Genomic DNA, 14,171 nt, shown 5'->3' on the forward strand with positions numbered 1-14,171 from the left:
CGGCCAGCCCAGGGCCGGTCAGATGGGATCTGGTGGGTGCTGTTCCTTCCACCTCTCTGGGGCGGCTGACCCTCTTCACAGCCTGCATCACCGGGACCCCAAAGCCCTCTCCTGCCTGGCTCCTTTCCAAACCCTCATGCGGGTCTGCGGGTGGCTGGGGCCTGGGGGAGCGTCCTGGGGACCTCCCCTGCCATCTGCTACAGCCTGTCCCTCTGCTCAAACACCCTGATCGGGGACACCAGAGTCCTAGGCGGCTCTGTGGGTGGCTGACAGGACACGCCTGTGCCTCTCGCACTCAGGCTCAAAAACCAAAACCTCACGGTCACATTCAGAAGGCCATCAGTGTACTCAAACATTTGGGCATTACGTAGGGAATGATTTCAAAATAAGTCGGAAGCACAGAGATTCGCCCCACATCCACGCGGCAATGATCATCACTTACCAACCACGAGGAGACTCGCCGAGTGGCTACATCACGTCCTGTGAGCTCCACCCGAACCATAATATTGGTTGGGGGTGGGGGGAATGCTTCTCTGGGACTTTCAGATAAACATACATGCACGAGGTCATCAGGACCGGGGCCTAAGCGGCTCTTAGTCGGGGGACAGGCAGGGCAAAAGCCAGGCTGTGCAGACCGAGGCCAGGTTCCGGAGAGAGTGGGCGCTGTGGGCAGCAGGGTCACCCCTGAGGGGGACTCGGGGCTGGGCCCCACGAGGACGCCCCCGACCCCAACGGGGCCGCTCGGCAGCTGGCGGCTGCCCTCCTGACAGAGACTCAGCACAGCCCCGCGGGGACGGATGGGTGCAGCTCAGGGACCTACGGGTGCGGGTTGCTTGAGGGAAATGCCCTCCGCCAGCTCCCTGTGGGGCAGCCTCTCTCTGGAACACCTCCAACCCTGCCCAGGGCCTTAAAGGCACAGAGTCTGGCATCTCACATCTAAGGGTCAAAGGTGCAGGACTTAAGATCCTGGGGGAGGAAACACAGTGGTCTGTGTCTGTGTTGTCATGGCTTGAGGACTAACCCCGGACCCCGGTGTGCCTTCGATACAGATGGCCGTGACAAAAATGCTTCTGCCCAGAATTCAGTGGCAAAGGGTCATCACATGACCCCTCCTAAGTGAAGAGGACTCTGGCAGTGCTGTGTCCCCACTTGTGCGGGGAGGAGAGGAAGACAAGATGGGGACGAGCACCTGACGGCTCTCCAATGCCACACTGCCTAGTAGAGGCTCAACAAAAGCAGGGCTTACCTTTTGTGATGACAAAATCCCCTTCTTTTCAGGCAGGAGTGTCTGAGCAGGTTACATTGGCCCTGAAATTCTCCACCTTTTCCAAGTGCCCACCTGCTATACGGCAGGTGCTTCAAATCCAGGATCCCACGTAATGTTCACGTTGTCGTACGGCGCTCAGCAGGGAGGGCCCGCCTCTTTAGCCCCCGGCGCCGTCTGCACCTCCCACTGCAGTGACCTCCCAATCCCATTAGGCCCAGAAGTTGCTCCTTCCTTTCGATGCCAGGTCACAGCCCAAACCTGTGGGTCTCTGATGCCGCCATATTTCTGCACCTGCCTGAACGCGGGGACACTGGCAGACGTTGCTTCTTAGTGGCTAGGACTTATTTCTAGTATTATTCTGATCCCAGACTCTGTCCTTCTCCCCTCTGGAAATTGCTTTCTTTTCATGACATCTCAGAGAATTTGCAGCTCCATAGGAAACAGAATAGAAAACCAGTCAAAATTGCTGTTCTGTGTGTTTTACTCCTGGAGGATATATTATTCAATTTGGATGTGTGTGTGTGTGTGTCTGTCGGCATGGAGGGAAGGGTGGTGATTTCCCCAGCTGGGGGCAGCTCACGCAAAGCTCCCAGGATTCCAGTCACACGGCGACTCCTTTCCACTTCGGCAGCCTCTCTTCTTTCAAACCCCCTATTTTCATTCATTTCATCCCACTGAAATCTAGACCTTGCTCACAAGTGGCCAAAGTAAACTCCAGGTGACTAAAATGGTCGTTTCCATACAGTTGGTAATTGGCTCTCCCAGGGCAGGGAGAGGAGGGCCAGCCCCGGGAATACCGAGCAGGGCTTCAAAGAGCAAGACCCTCATTTCTCTGGAAATCCTTGCAGATGGCGGGTATGAAACACCTACCTCTTCACTGTGGCCCACTGCAATGCAACAAGAGCCAGCACCCCTTCCTTCCTGCCCCAGGGCGAGATTTCTGTCGGCTTTATCCATGACCCAGAAGGACATCTCACAGCCATGTCCCATTTCAGACTTTCCCCTCCAACCCAAGACACACCCTCTGCATGTCTGGCTGCTGCCACCGCCCAGCTTCATCACCATCACCTCCCACAGAAGGAACCCCCACTTCCCGAAGGCCCAAAGTGCCCTGGCTCGGGGCACTTAACACTCCAGGGCTCGCTCCTGGAGCCCCACCGCCTCGTCCCATGTTGTCTTATTCTGTGGGACTTATGGGACGTCTCACCACCTTCCTCATGTGACAGTGGCTCCTAGACCCATCACTCTAGGTGTGGGTGTGTCCTGCTTTTCCTAGCGTTCCCGCTACTAACACAGGCCCTTCCGGAGAGCAGAGGCTCCGTGGAGGTCTGCGGAATAAACAAGCCGGTGGGCAGGGGGCTTATTGACGCCGATGAACCTTCTCCTACTTTCTTAAAATACCCGTGCAAATCCAACTCAACAGAGATAGTTCGTTTTATTTACAGAATGACAGACAAGACAGGGAAGCAAGAATTGGAACAACAATGGCTTTTATTTTTCTATTTCTTCCCCCATCTATATCACTGCTAAGTACTTCCACATTTCCAGAGCAGTTCTCATTCCAATTCCGTTATCTTGTACACGGTCACAAAACGAACTGGGAGATTTCCCAACCTCTCTTACAAAACAGCAAAACTCTTGTTCTTGAACTGAATTAGTGCAAATAACTGTGGGATTAACGTCATACACAAAGTTAGACACTGAAGCTTGTTTAGTCTTCTATTCAAAGAACCAACATTTGAAAAATTCCTAAAGAAAACAGACATGGAACTCCATGTCAACATACACAACAGGAACCCAAAGATGCTGCACACTGGCTTCCCCCAACTCGCCCGGCTCTCACTGCTTAGAAGGCTGACCGCTCCCTCTTCAAACTCAGAGTGAAGGATCAGCCCCCCTTCCTGCCCCACCGGAGAAGCTGCTGGACGTGGGACTGGCTGCTGCCCTGGCTGAGGCTCCCTCTTCCTCATAGCTCATGCTCTCTGCAGACACGTTTGGGAAGAACCTGGGATCCATGCTATTGATCCTGAGCAGATGCTCCAGGACCTGCCACTTGCTGGTCTCCGCGTAGGCCCGGGGACCCCACAGGAACTCGTAGCGGGCAGGGTCGCTGTGGGGCACCTGCTGGTACTTCAGGTAGCCAGCCTGCACCCACACTTCGGTGAGCAGCTCCCTCCTGGCACACAACCCCAGCTTGCTGAGCGCTCCCCGCAACTCCTCCTCAGGGGCGCGCTCACCGAACAGGGTGATCATGGTCAGGACCATCACCAGGAGGCCGTCCTCGCATGTGCGCTGCCCGGCCCTCAGCACTGCATCCCAGGTGAGGCCCAGGGTGGGGACCAGGACGTAGGTGCGATCGCGGGGGTCCACCTCCCTCACATCCAAGCCAAACACCACCTGCAGGCACTCGCAAGCGTGGCGGAAGACCTCGGGGAAGTGGTCCCGATGCTCCCGGAGGAACGTATTCAGCATCTCCGCCTCGGAGGTCGGCTCCCCGGTACGATACTTGAGGAGCAGGAACACCACCAGGTCAACCATCAGCGAACCAAGTGCCTCCTGGGGCAAGGGCTCGGCATAGGCGGAGACGGAGGGGGCGCCAGGGGAGGCGGAGGACGAGGGGGATGCGGCCTCCTCCCCCGCAGCCCCCAGCAGCGGCGCCTCCACCGGACCCTGGGCCGGGACTGGGGCCTGAAGGTCGGCCTCAGGCTGGCGGAGCTCACTCATCTCGACTACGGCCCTGATGCCTGGGCTCAGGCCGCCGACGGGAGTGTGGGCAGGGGACCTCGTACCTGGGGGAGAGACGGGGTGTGAGCGGCCTCGGCAGAGAAAGGCCCCCTGGGCAGCTCTGACAAAGGCCACGTACAGGTCTCGTCTTAAGGGCTGCCCTCGGGCCTCACAGGGGCGCTCCTCCTGGGCGGCCTGTCCCCTGCCAACCTGAAGAAGGAAGTGAGGGGGCTCCTCACGGTGCAGCCAGCACGGCCACAGGTTCTGAGGCTGACAGGGGCGTGGGGTGACTTGGGTGTTGTGGGGTCCCCTCTGTTCTGGGAGGGGGAGCCCCTGGGTACACACTCAGGGCACGCACCTCCCCTTGACTCCTGGCGCTGCCTGGGCCTCCTCTGCTCTGTGCCCTGAGGACACGGTCCTCAGACCTGGGCCTTCGCCTCCCGGTTCCTGGAGCCCCTGTAAGAGGAATGGAGGGCGCACCTCTTGTGTAGACTGTGGCACAGCTCTGGGCCTCGGTGCTGGTAGGAGGATTGGGCCGAACTCTGTGACGCCCCCCCAGTTCTGAGTTCTGGGATGGGTGGTCCCCTCGGGGCTCACTCGTCGTGCTCACTGTTCCCCTTAAGGGCCTGGACCCTCCCCTTTGCAGGCCGGAGGAGAAACTCAGAACAGGACTCCGAATCTGAACAGAAAGCAGTGAGGGGGCCCCACAGGTGGCCGCACCTGCCCAGGGCCTCCCGAGGGTCCTAGGATGGGGAGATGCTGGGTCCTCACCTCCTCCTCACATCCTGCCTGGCCTCCCAGCGCTGACCACAGGGGCAGATTTCTGTTGAGGCCCCTGTTCCAGGGCTGGGGGTCTGCTCAGTCCTCCCTCGGGGTCCTGGGAGTCCACCCTCTGCGGACCTGAAGGCTCACCCCTCACACCAAACACCTGACCTCCTGAGGACTCCGACCCAGAGGTCAGAAAACATCTCATCTGATGACCGTGCTCTGGCGCCTCCAAGGCCCCGGCGGAAGGGCAAAGGATCCCTCCCTGTGTTCGGGTCTAACGTCCTCAGTCCTTCCTTCCTCGCGTGCAGGCAGGACCTGGGACTGTCCCGTCTACCACTGTGAGTCCCTGCTCCTTATACCAGGTCTCCAGTCTCTCAGAGACCCTGAAGTCAGGACTACTGTGCTCATCCCGCCCCGGGGCCTCCCACGGCCACCAGCAAGGGTGATGATCTGGTGGGTCCCCTCAGTCCTGCCTAAGGGCCCTAAACTTTGTCCACCAGGAACGAGACATTTTACCCTCTGCGCTCATTAGACCCCGCCCCTTTTCCCAGGTCCCCAGCTTCTCTGAGAACCGGATGTCAGGAAGTGCTGATTTGTTCATCCCTCCCTATGGCCTCCCAGGGCCAACTCTGTTCTGGGATCCAGGTTGCCCTCAGTGCTCCCTCAGGGCCCTCACATTGACTCCACACAGGACCTGGGATTCTGTCCAGTGCCCACCAGACAACCCGCCCCTTATACCCCCTCTGCAGCCTGAGACCCCGCCCCGTGCTCCCCGTCCGCAGCGTCTGTGAGACCTGGATGTCGGGAAGTGCTGCACCTGTTCATCCCGCCCTATGGATCGAAAGGCCAACTGGGTCCTGGGATCCAGGTTCCCCTCAGTCCTCCCTCAGTGCTCTCACCCTGACTCCACATAGGACCTCGGATTCTCTCCTGTGCCCGCCTAACATCCCGCCCCTTATACCCCCTCCCCAGCCTCTCTGAGACTCCGCCCCGTGCTCCATCTCCCCAGCGTCTCTGACACCCAGAGGTCAGGAAGCACTACACGAGCTCATCCCGCCCTGTGGGCTCCCAGGGCCAATTCAGTTCTGGGGTCCAGGCTCCTGTCAGTGATCCCTCAGGGCACTAACCTTGACTCCACGGTGGACCTCGGATACTCTCCGGTGCCCAGGAGACATCCCCGACCCTTACACCCCCTCCCTCGTCTCTCTGAGACCCCGCCCCGTGCTCCCCCTCCCCAGCGTCTCTGAGACCCGGATGTCAGGAAGTGCTGCACGTGCTCATCCCGCCCTATGGCCTCCCAGGACCAACTCGGTTCTGGGGTCCACGCTCCCCTCAGTCCACCTTCAGGGTGCTCACCTTGACTCAACGCAGGACCTGGGATTCTCTGCCGTGCTAACCAGACACCCCGCCCCTTATACCACCTCCCCAGGCCCTCTGAGAACCCGCCCCATGCTCCCCCTACGCAGCGTCTCTGAGACCCGGATGTCAGGAAGTGCTGCACGTGCTCATCCCGCCCTATGGCCTCCCAAGACCAACTGTGTTCTGGGGTCCAGGCCCCCCTCAGGGCACTCACCTTGACTCAACCCAAGACCTGGGATTCTCTCCCGTGCCCACGAGACGCCCCGACCTTTATACCGCCTCCCCAGCCTCCCTGAGACCCCGCCCCGTGCTCCCCCTCCCCAGCGTCTCTGAGACCCGGATGTCAGGAAGTGCTGCACGTGCTCATCCCGCCCTATGGCCTCCCAGGACCAACTCGGTTCTGGGGTCCAGGCTCCCCTCAGTCCTCCTTCAGGGCCCTCACCTTGACTCCACGCAGGACCTGGGATACTCTCCCGTGCCCACCAGACACCCCAACCCTTATACCGCCTCCCCAGCCTCTCTAAGACCCCACCCCGTGCTCCCCTTCTGCACCGTCTCTGAGACCCGGATGTCACGAAGTGCTGCACGTGCTCATCCCACCCTATGGCCTCCCATGGCCAACTCTGTTCTGGGTTCCAGGCTCCCCACAGTCCTCCCTCAGGTCACTCACCTTGACTCAACGCAGGACCTGGGATTCTCTCCCGGGCTCACCAGACACCCAGACACTTATACCGCCTCCCCAGCCTCTCTGAGACCCCGCCCCGTGCTCCCCCTCCCCAGCGTCTCTGAGACCCGGCTGTCAGGAAGTGCTGCACGTGCCCATTCCGCCCTATGGCCTCCCAGGACCAACTCGGTTCTGGGGTCCAGGCTCCCCTCAGTCCTCCCTCAGGGCCCTCACCTTGACTCCACGCACGACCTGGGATTCTCTCCCATGCCCACCGGACACCCCAACCCTTATACTGCCTCCCCAGCCTGAGACCCCGCCCCTTGCTCCCCTTCCTCACCGTCTCTGAGACCCGGATGTCACGTAGTGCTACACGTGCTCATCCCACCCTATGGCCTCCCAGGGCCAACTCTCTTCTGGGGTCCAGGCTCCCCTCAGTCCTCCCTCAGGGCACTCACCTTGACCCCACACAGGACCTGGGATTCTCTCCCGGGCTCACCAGACACCCAGACACTTATACCGCCACAGCAGCCTCTCTGAGACCCTGCCCCGTGCTCCCCCTCCCCAGCGTCTCTGAGACCCGGATGTCAGGAAGTGCTGCACGTGCTCATCCCGCCCTATGGCCTCCCAAGGCCAACTGTGTTCTGGGGTCCAGGCCCCCTCAGGGCACTCACCTTGACTCAACGCAAGACCTGGGATTCTCTCCCATGCCCACCAGACACCCCAACCCTTATACCGCCTCCCCAGCCTCTCTGAGACCCCGCCCATTGCTCCCCCTCCGCACCATCTCTGAGACCCGGATGTCACCTTGTGCTACACGTGCTCATCCCGCCCTATGGCCTCCCAGGGCCAACTCGGTTCTGGGGTCCAGGCTCCCCTCAGTCCTCCTTCAGGGCCCTCACCTTGACTCCACGCAGGACCTGGGATTCTCTCCCATGCCCACCGGACACGCCAACCCTTATACCGCCTCCCCAGCCTCTCTGAGACCCCGCCCCTTGCTCCCCCTCCGCACTGTCTCTGAGACCTGGATGTCACGTTGTGCTACACGTGCTCATCCCGCCCTATGGCCTACCAGGGCCAACTCTCTTCTGGGGTCCACGCTCCCCTCAGTCCTCCCTCAGGGCACTCACCGTGACTCCACGCAGGAGCTGGGATTCTCTTCCGTGTCCACCAGACACCCCAAGCCTTATACCACTTCCCCAGCCTCTCTGAGACCCCACCCCATGCTCCCCCTCTGCAGCGTCTCTGAGACCCGGATGTCAGGAAGTGCTGCACGTGCCCATTCCGCCCTATGGCCTCCTAGGACCAACTCGGTTCTGGGGTCCAGGCTCCCCTCAGTCCTCCTTCAGGGCCCTCACCTTGACTCCACTCACGACCTGGGATTCTCTCCCATGCCCACCAGACACCCCAACCCTTATACCGCCTCCCCAGCCTCTCTGAGACCCCGCCCCTTGCTCCCCCTCCGCACCGTCTCTGAGACCCGGATGTCACGTAGTGCTACACGTGCTCATCTCGCCCTATGGTCTCCAAGGGCCAACTCTGTTCTGGGGTCCACGCTCCCCTCAATCCACCTTCAGGGTGCTCACCTTGACTCAACGGAGGACCTGGGATTCTCTGCCGTGCTAACCAGACACCCCGCCCCTTATCCCACCTCCCCAGGCCCTCTGAGAACCCGCCCCATGCTCCCCCTACGCAGCGTCTCTGAGACCAGGATGTCAGGAAGTGCTGCACGTGCTCATCCCGCCCTATGGCCTCCCAAGACCAACTGTGTTCTGGGGTCCAGGCCCCCCTCAGGGCACTCACCTTGACTCAACCCAAGACCTGGGATTCTCTCCCGTGCCCACGAGACGCCCCAACCTTTATACCGCCTCCCCAGCCTCCCTGAGACCCCGCCCCGTGCTCCCCCTCCCCAGCGTCTCTGAGACCCGGATGTCAGGAAGTGCTGCACGTGCTCATCCCGCCCTATGGCCTCCCAGGACCAACTCGGTTCTGGGGTCCAGGCTCCCCTCAGTCCTCCTTCAGGGCCCTCACCTTGACTCCACGCAGGACCTGGGATACTCTCCCGTGCCCACCAGACACCCCAACCCTTATACCGCCTCCCCAGCCTAAGACCCCACCCCGTGCTCCCCCTCTGCACCGTCTCTGAGACCCGGATGTCACGAAGTGCTGCACGTGCTCATCCCACCCTATGGCCTCCCATGGCCAACTCTGTTCTGGGTTCCAGGCTCCCCACAGTCCTCCCTCAGGTCACTCACCTTGACTCAACGCAGGACCTGGGATTCTCTCCCGGGCTCACCAGACACCCAGACACTTATACCGCCACAGCAGCCTCTCTGAGACCCCGCCCCGTGCTCCCCCTCCCCAGCGTCTCTGAGACCCGGCTGTCAGGAAGTGCTGCACGTGCCCATTCCGCCCTATGGCCTCCCAGGACCAACTCGGTTCTGGGGTCCAGGCTCCCCTCAGTCCTCCCTCAGGGCCCTCACCTTGACTCCACGCACGACCTGGGATTCTCTCCCATGCCCACCGGACACCCCAACCCTTATACCGCCTCCCCAGCCTCTCTGAGACCCCGCCCCTTGCTCCCCTTCCTCACCGTCTCTGAGACCCGGATGTCACGTAGTGCTACACGTGCTCATCCCACCCTATGGCCTCCCAGGGCCAACTCTCTTCTGGGGTCCAGGCTCCCCCCAGTCCTCCCTCAGGGCACTCACCTTGACTCCACACAGGACCTCGGATTCTCTCCCGGGCTCACCAGACACCCAGACACTTATACCGCCACAGCAGCCTCTCTGAGACCCCGCCCCGTGCTCCCCCTCCCCAGCGTCTCTGAGACCCGGATGTCAGGAAGTGCTGCACGTGCCCATTCTGCCCTATGGCCTCCCAGGACCAACTCGGTTCTGGGGTCCAGGCTCCCCTCAGTCCTCTTTCAGGGCCCTCACCTTGACTCCACGCACGACCTGGGATTCTCTCCCATGCCCACCAGACACCCCAACCCTTATACTGCCTCCCCAGCCTCTCTGAGACCCCGGCCCTTGCTCCCCCTCCGCACCGTCTCTGAGACCCGGATGTCACGTTGTGCTACACGTGCTCATCTCGCCCTATGGCCTCCCAGGGCCAACTCTCTTCTGGGGTCCACGCTCCCCTCAGTCCACCTTCAGGGCGCTCACCTTGACTCAACGCAGTACCTGGGATTCTCTGCCGTGTCCACCAGACACCCGAAGCCTTATACCACCTCCCCAGCCTCTCTGAGACCCCGCCCCTTGCTCGCCCTCCGCACCGTCTCTGAGACCGGGATGTCACGTAGTGCTACACGAGCTCATCCCGCCCTATGGCCTCCCAGGGCCAACTCTGTTCTGGGGTCCATGCTCCCCTCAGTCCAACTTCAGGGTGCTCACCTTGACTCAACGCAGGACCTGGGATTCTCTGCTGTGCTAACCAGACACCCCGACCCTTATACCACCTCCCCAGGCTCTCTGAGAACCCACCCCATGCTCCCCTTACGCAGCGTCTCTGAGACCCAGAGGTCAGGAAGTGCTGCACGTGCTCATCCCGCCCTATGGCCTCCCAAGGCCAACTGTGTTCTGGGGTCCAGGCTCCCCTCAGGTCACTCACCTTGACTCAACGCAGGACCTCGGATTCTCTCCGGGGCTCACCAGACACCCAGACACTTATACCGCCACAGCAGCCTCTCTGAGACCCCGCCCCGTGCTCCCCCTCCCCAGCGTCTCTGAGACCCGGATGTCAGGAAGTGCTGCACGTGCCCATTCCGCCCTATGGTCTCCCAGGACCAACTCGGTTCTGGGGTCCAGGCTCCCCTCAGTCCTCCCTCAGGTCACTCACCTTGACTCCACGCACGACCTGGGATTCTCTCCCATGCCCACCAGACACCCCAACCCTTATACCGCCTCCCCAGCCTCTCTGAGACCCCGCCCCTTGCTCCCCCTCCGCACCGTCTCTGAGACCCGGATGTCACGTTGTGCTACACGTGCTCATCCCGCCCTATGGCCTCCCAAGGCCAACTGTGTTCTGGGGTCCAGGCCCCCTCAGGGCACTCACCTTGACTCAACACAAGACCTGGGATTCTCTCCCATGCCCACCAGACACCCCAACCCTTATACCACCTCCCCAGCTTCTCTGAGACCCCGCCCCTTGCTCCCCCTCCGCACCGTCTCTGAGACCCGGATGTCACGTAGTGCTACACGTGCTCATCCCGCCCTATGGCCTCCCAGGACCAACTCTCTTCTGGGGTCCACGCTCCCCTCAGTCCATCTTCAGGGCGCTCACCTTGACTCAACGCAGGACCTGGGATTCTCTGCCGTGCTAACCAGACACCCCGACCCTTATACCACCTCCCCAGGCTCTCTGAGAACCCGCCCCATGCTCCCCCTCTGCAGCGTCTCTGAGACCCGGATGTCAGGAAGTGCTGCACGTGCTCATCCCACCCTGTGGGCTCCCAAGGCCAATTCACTTCTCGGGTACAGGCTCCCCTCAGTCCTCCTTCAGGGCCCTCACCTTGACTCCACGCAGGACTGGAGATTCTCTCCCCTGCCCACCAGACACCCCGGACCCTAATACCCCCTCCCTAGTCTCTCTGAGACCCTGCCCCGTGCACCCCCTCCCAAGCGTCTCCGAGACCCGGATGTCAGGAGCTGCTGCACGTGCTCATCTCGCCCTATGGCCTCCCAGGGCCAACTCTGTTCTGGGGTCCATGCTCCCCTCAGTCCACCTTCAGGGTGCTCACCTTGACTCAACGCAGTCCCTGGGATTCTCTGCCGTGCTAACCAGACACCCCGCCCCTTATACCACCTCCCCAGGCTCTCTGAGAACCCGCCCCATGCTCCCCCTACGCAGCGTCTCTGAGACCCGGATGTCAGGAAGTGCTGCACGAGCTCATCCCGCCCTATGGCCTCCCAGGACCAACTCGGTTCTGGGGTCCAGGCTCCCCTCAGTCCTCCTTCAGGGCCCTCACCTTGACTCCACGCAGCACCTGGGATACTCTCCCGTGCCCACCAGACACCCCAACCCTTATACCGCCTCCCCAGCCTCTCTTAAGACCCCACCCCATGCTCCCCCTCTGCACCGTCTCTGAGACCCGGATGTCACGAAGTGCTGCACGTGCTCATCCCACCCTATGGCCTCCCATGGCCAACTCTGTTCTGGGTTCCAGGCTCCCCACAGTCCTCCCTCAGGTCACTCACCTTGACTCAACCCAGGACCTGGGATTCTCTCCCATGCCCACCAGACACCCCAACCCTTATACCCCCTCCCCAGCCTCTCTGAGACCCTTCCCCTTACACCCCCTCCCCAGGATCGCTAAGACCCGGATGTCAGGAAGTGCTGCATGTGCTCATCCCGCTGTATAGCTTCCAACAACCAGCTCTGTTCTGGGATCCAGGCTCCCTTCAATCCTCCCTAAGTGCTCTCACCTTGACTCCACGCAGGACCTGGGATTCTCTCCTGTGCCTGCCTGAGACCCCGCCCCTTATACCCGCTCTGCAGTCTCTGTGAGACCCTGACCGTTATACCCTTCCCTGCTTTCAGCCCCGGGAGGCCCTGGGGCGGAATGAGCACTTCGCAGCGAGTCCTCACTTACGTATCCGGGTCTCAGAGAGGCTTAGGAACAGGTATAAGCGTGCGGTCTCAGGTGTGCTATGGCTAGAATCCCAGGTCGTGCGTGGAGTCAAGGTGAGGGCCCTGAGGGAGGACTGAGGAAAACGTGGACCCCAGAACAGAGTTGGCCCAGTGAGGTCATAGGGCGGGATGAACACATCAGCACTTCCTGACTTCCGGGTCTCAGAGAAGCTGGGGACCTGGGATAAGGGGCGGGGTCTCATGAGCGCAGAGGGTAAAATGTCAGGTCCCTGGTGGACTAAGGTTAGGGCCCTTAGGCAGGACTGAGGGGACCCTGAGGGAGGATGAAAGGGACCCACCAGATCACCGCCCTTGCAGGTGGCCGTGGGAGGCCCCGGGGCGGGATGAGCACTGTAGGCCTGTCCTGACGTCCTGACGTCAGGGTCTCTGAGAGACTGGAGACCTGGTATAAGGAGCAGGGACTCACACTGGCAGACGGGACAACCCCAGGTCCTGCCCAGAGACCAGCCTGCACGCGAGGAAGGAAGGCCTGAGGACGTTAGACCCCAACACAGGGAGGGATCCTTTGCCCTTCCGCCGGGGCCTTGGAGGCGCCAGAGCACGGTCAGCAGATGAGATGTTTCCTGACCTCTGGGTCGGGGTCCTCAGGAGGTCAGGTGTTTGGTGTGAGGGGTGAGCCTTCAGGTCTGCAGAGGGTGGACTCCCAGGACCCCGAGGGAGGACTGAGCATACCCCCAGCCCTGGAACAGGGGCCTCAACAGAAACCTGCCCCTGTGGTCAGCGCTGGGAGGCCAGGCAGGATGTGAGGAGGAGGTGAGGACCCAGCATCTCCCCGTCCTAGGACCCTCGGGAGGCCCTGGGCAGGTGCGGCCACCTGTGGGGCCCCCTCACTGCTTTCTGTTCAGATTCGGGGTCCTGTTCTGAGCTTCCCCTCCGCCCTGCAAAGGGGAGGGTCCAGGCCCTTAAGGGGAACAATGAGCACGACAAGCGAGCCCCGAGGGGACCACCCACCCCAGAACTCAGAACTTGGGGGACCTCACAGAGTCCGGCCCAATCCTCCTACCAGCACCGAGGCCCAGAGCTGTGCCACAGTTTACACAAGAGGTGCGCCCTCCATTCCTCTTACAGGGGCTCCAAGAACCGGGAGGCGAAGGCCCAGGTCTGAGGACCGTGTCCTCAGGGCACAGAGCAGAGGAGGCCCAGGCAGCGCCAGGAGTCAAGGGGAGGTGCGTGCCCTGAGTGTGTACCCAGGGGCTCCCCCTCCCAGAACAGAGGGGACCCCACAACACCCAAGTCACCCCACGCCCCTGTCAGCCTCAGAACCTGTGGCCGTGCTGGCTGCACCGTGAGGAGCCCCCTCACTTCCTTCTTCAGGTTGGCAGGGGACAGGCCGCCCAGGAGGAGCGCCCCTGTCAGGCCCGAGGGCAGCCCTTAAGACGAGACCTGTACGTGGCCTTTGTCAGAGCTGCCCAGGGGGCCTTTCTCTGCCGAGGCCGCTCACACCCCCTCTGTACCCCAGGTAAGAGGTCCCCTGCCCACACTCCCGTGGGCTGCCCGACCCCAGTGATCAGGTCCCCGGTCGAGATGAGTGAGCTCCGCCAGCCTGAGGCCGACCTTCAGGCCCCAGTCCCGGCCCAGGGTCCGGTGGAGGCGCCGCTGCTGGGGGCTGCGGGGGAGGAGGCCGCAACCCCCTCGTCCTCCGCCTCCCCTGGCGCCCCCTCCGTCTCCGCCTATGCCGAGCCCTTGCCCCGCGAGGCACTTGCTGTGCCGATGGCTGACCTGGTGGCGTTGCTGCTC

General features: G+C 61.7%; 1 protein-coding gene across 1 annotated transcript; it reads right to left on the reverse strand.

Annotated features, from left to right (window-relative positions):
* Positions 1–2,544: 2,544 nt before the first annotated feature.
* On the reverse strand, positions 2,545–4,290 carry LOC149744161 (melanoma-associated antigen 8-like). The gene has a single exon (XM_089904036.1). The coding sequence runs from the start codon at positions 3,989–3,991 to the stop codon at positions 3,143–3,145; it is 849 nt and encodes a 282-aa protein (XP_089760162.1). The 5' UTR covers positions 3,992–4,290; the 3' UTR covers positions 2,545–3,142.
* Between the last annotated feature and the right edge of the window lie 9,881 nt (positions 4,291–14,171).

The sequence above is a fragment of the Delphinapterus leucas genome, chromosome X (genome assembly GCF_059928025.1).
Source record: "Delphinapterus leucas isolate spDelLeu-1000000601 "Yukka" chromosome X, BTC_Dleu_Yukka2, whole genome shotgun sequence".
NCBI lineage: Eukaryota > Metazoa > Chordata > Mammalia > Artiodactyla > Monodontidae > Delphinapterus > Delphinapterus leucas.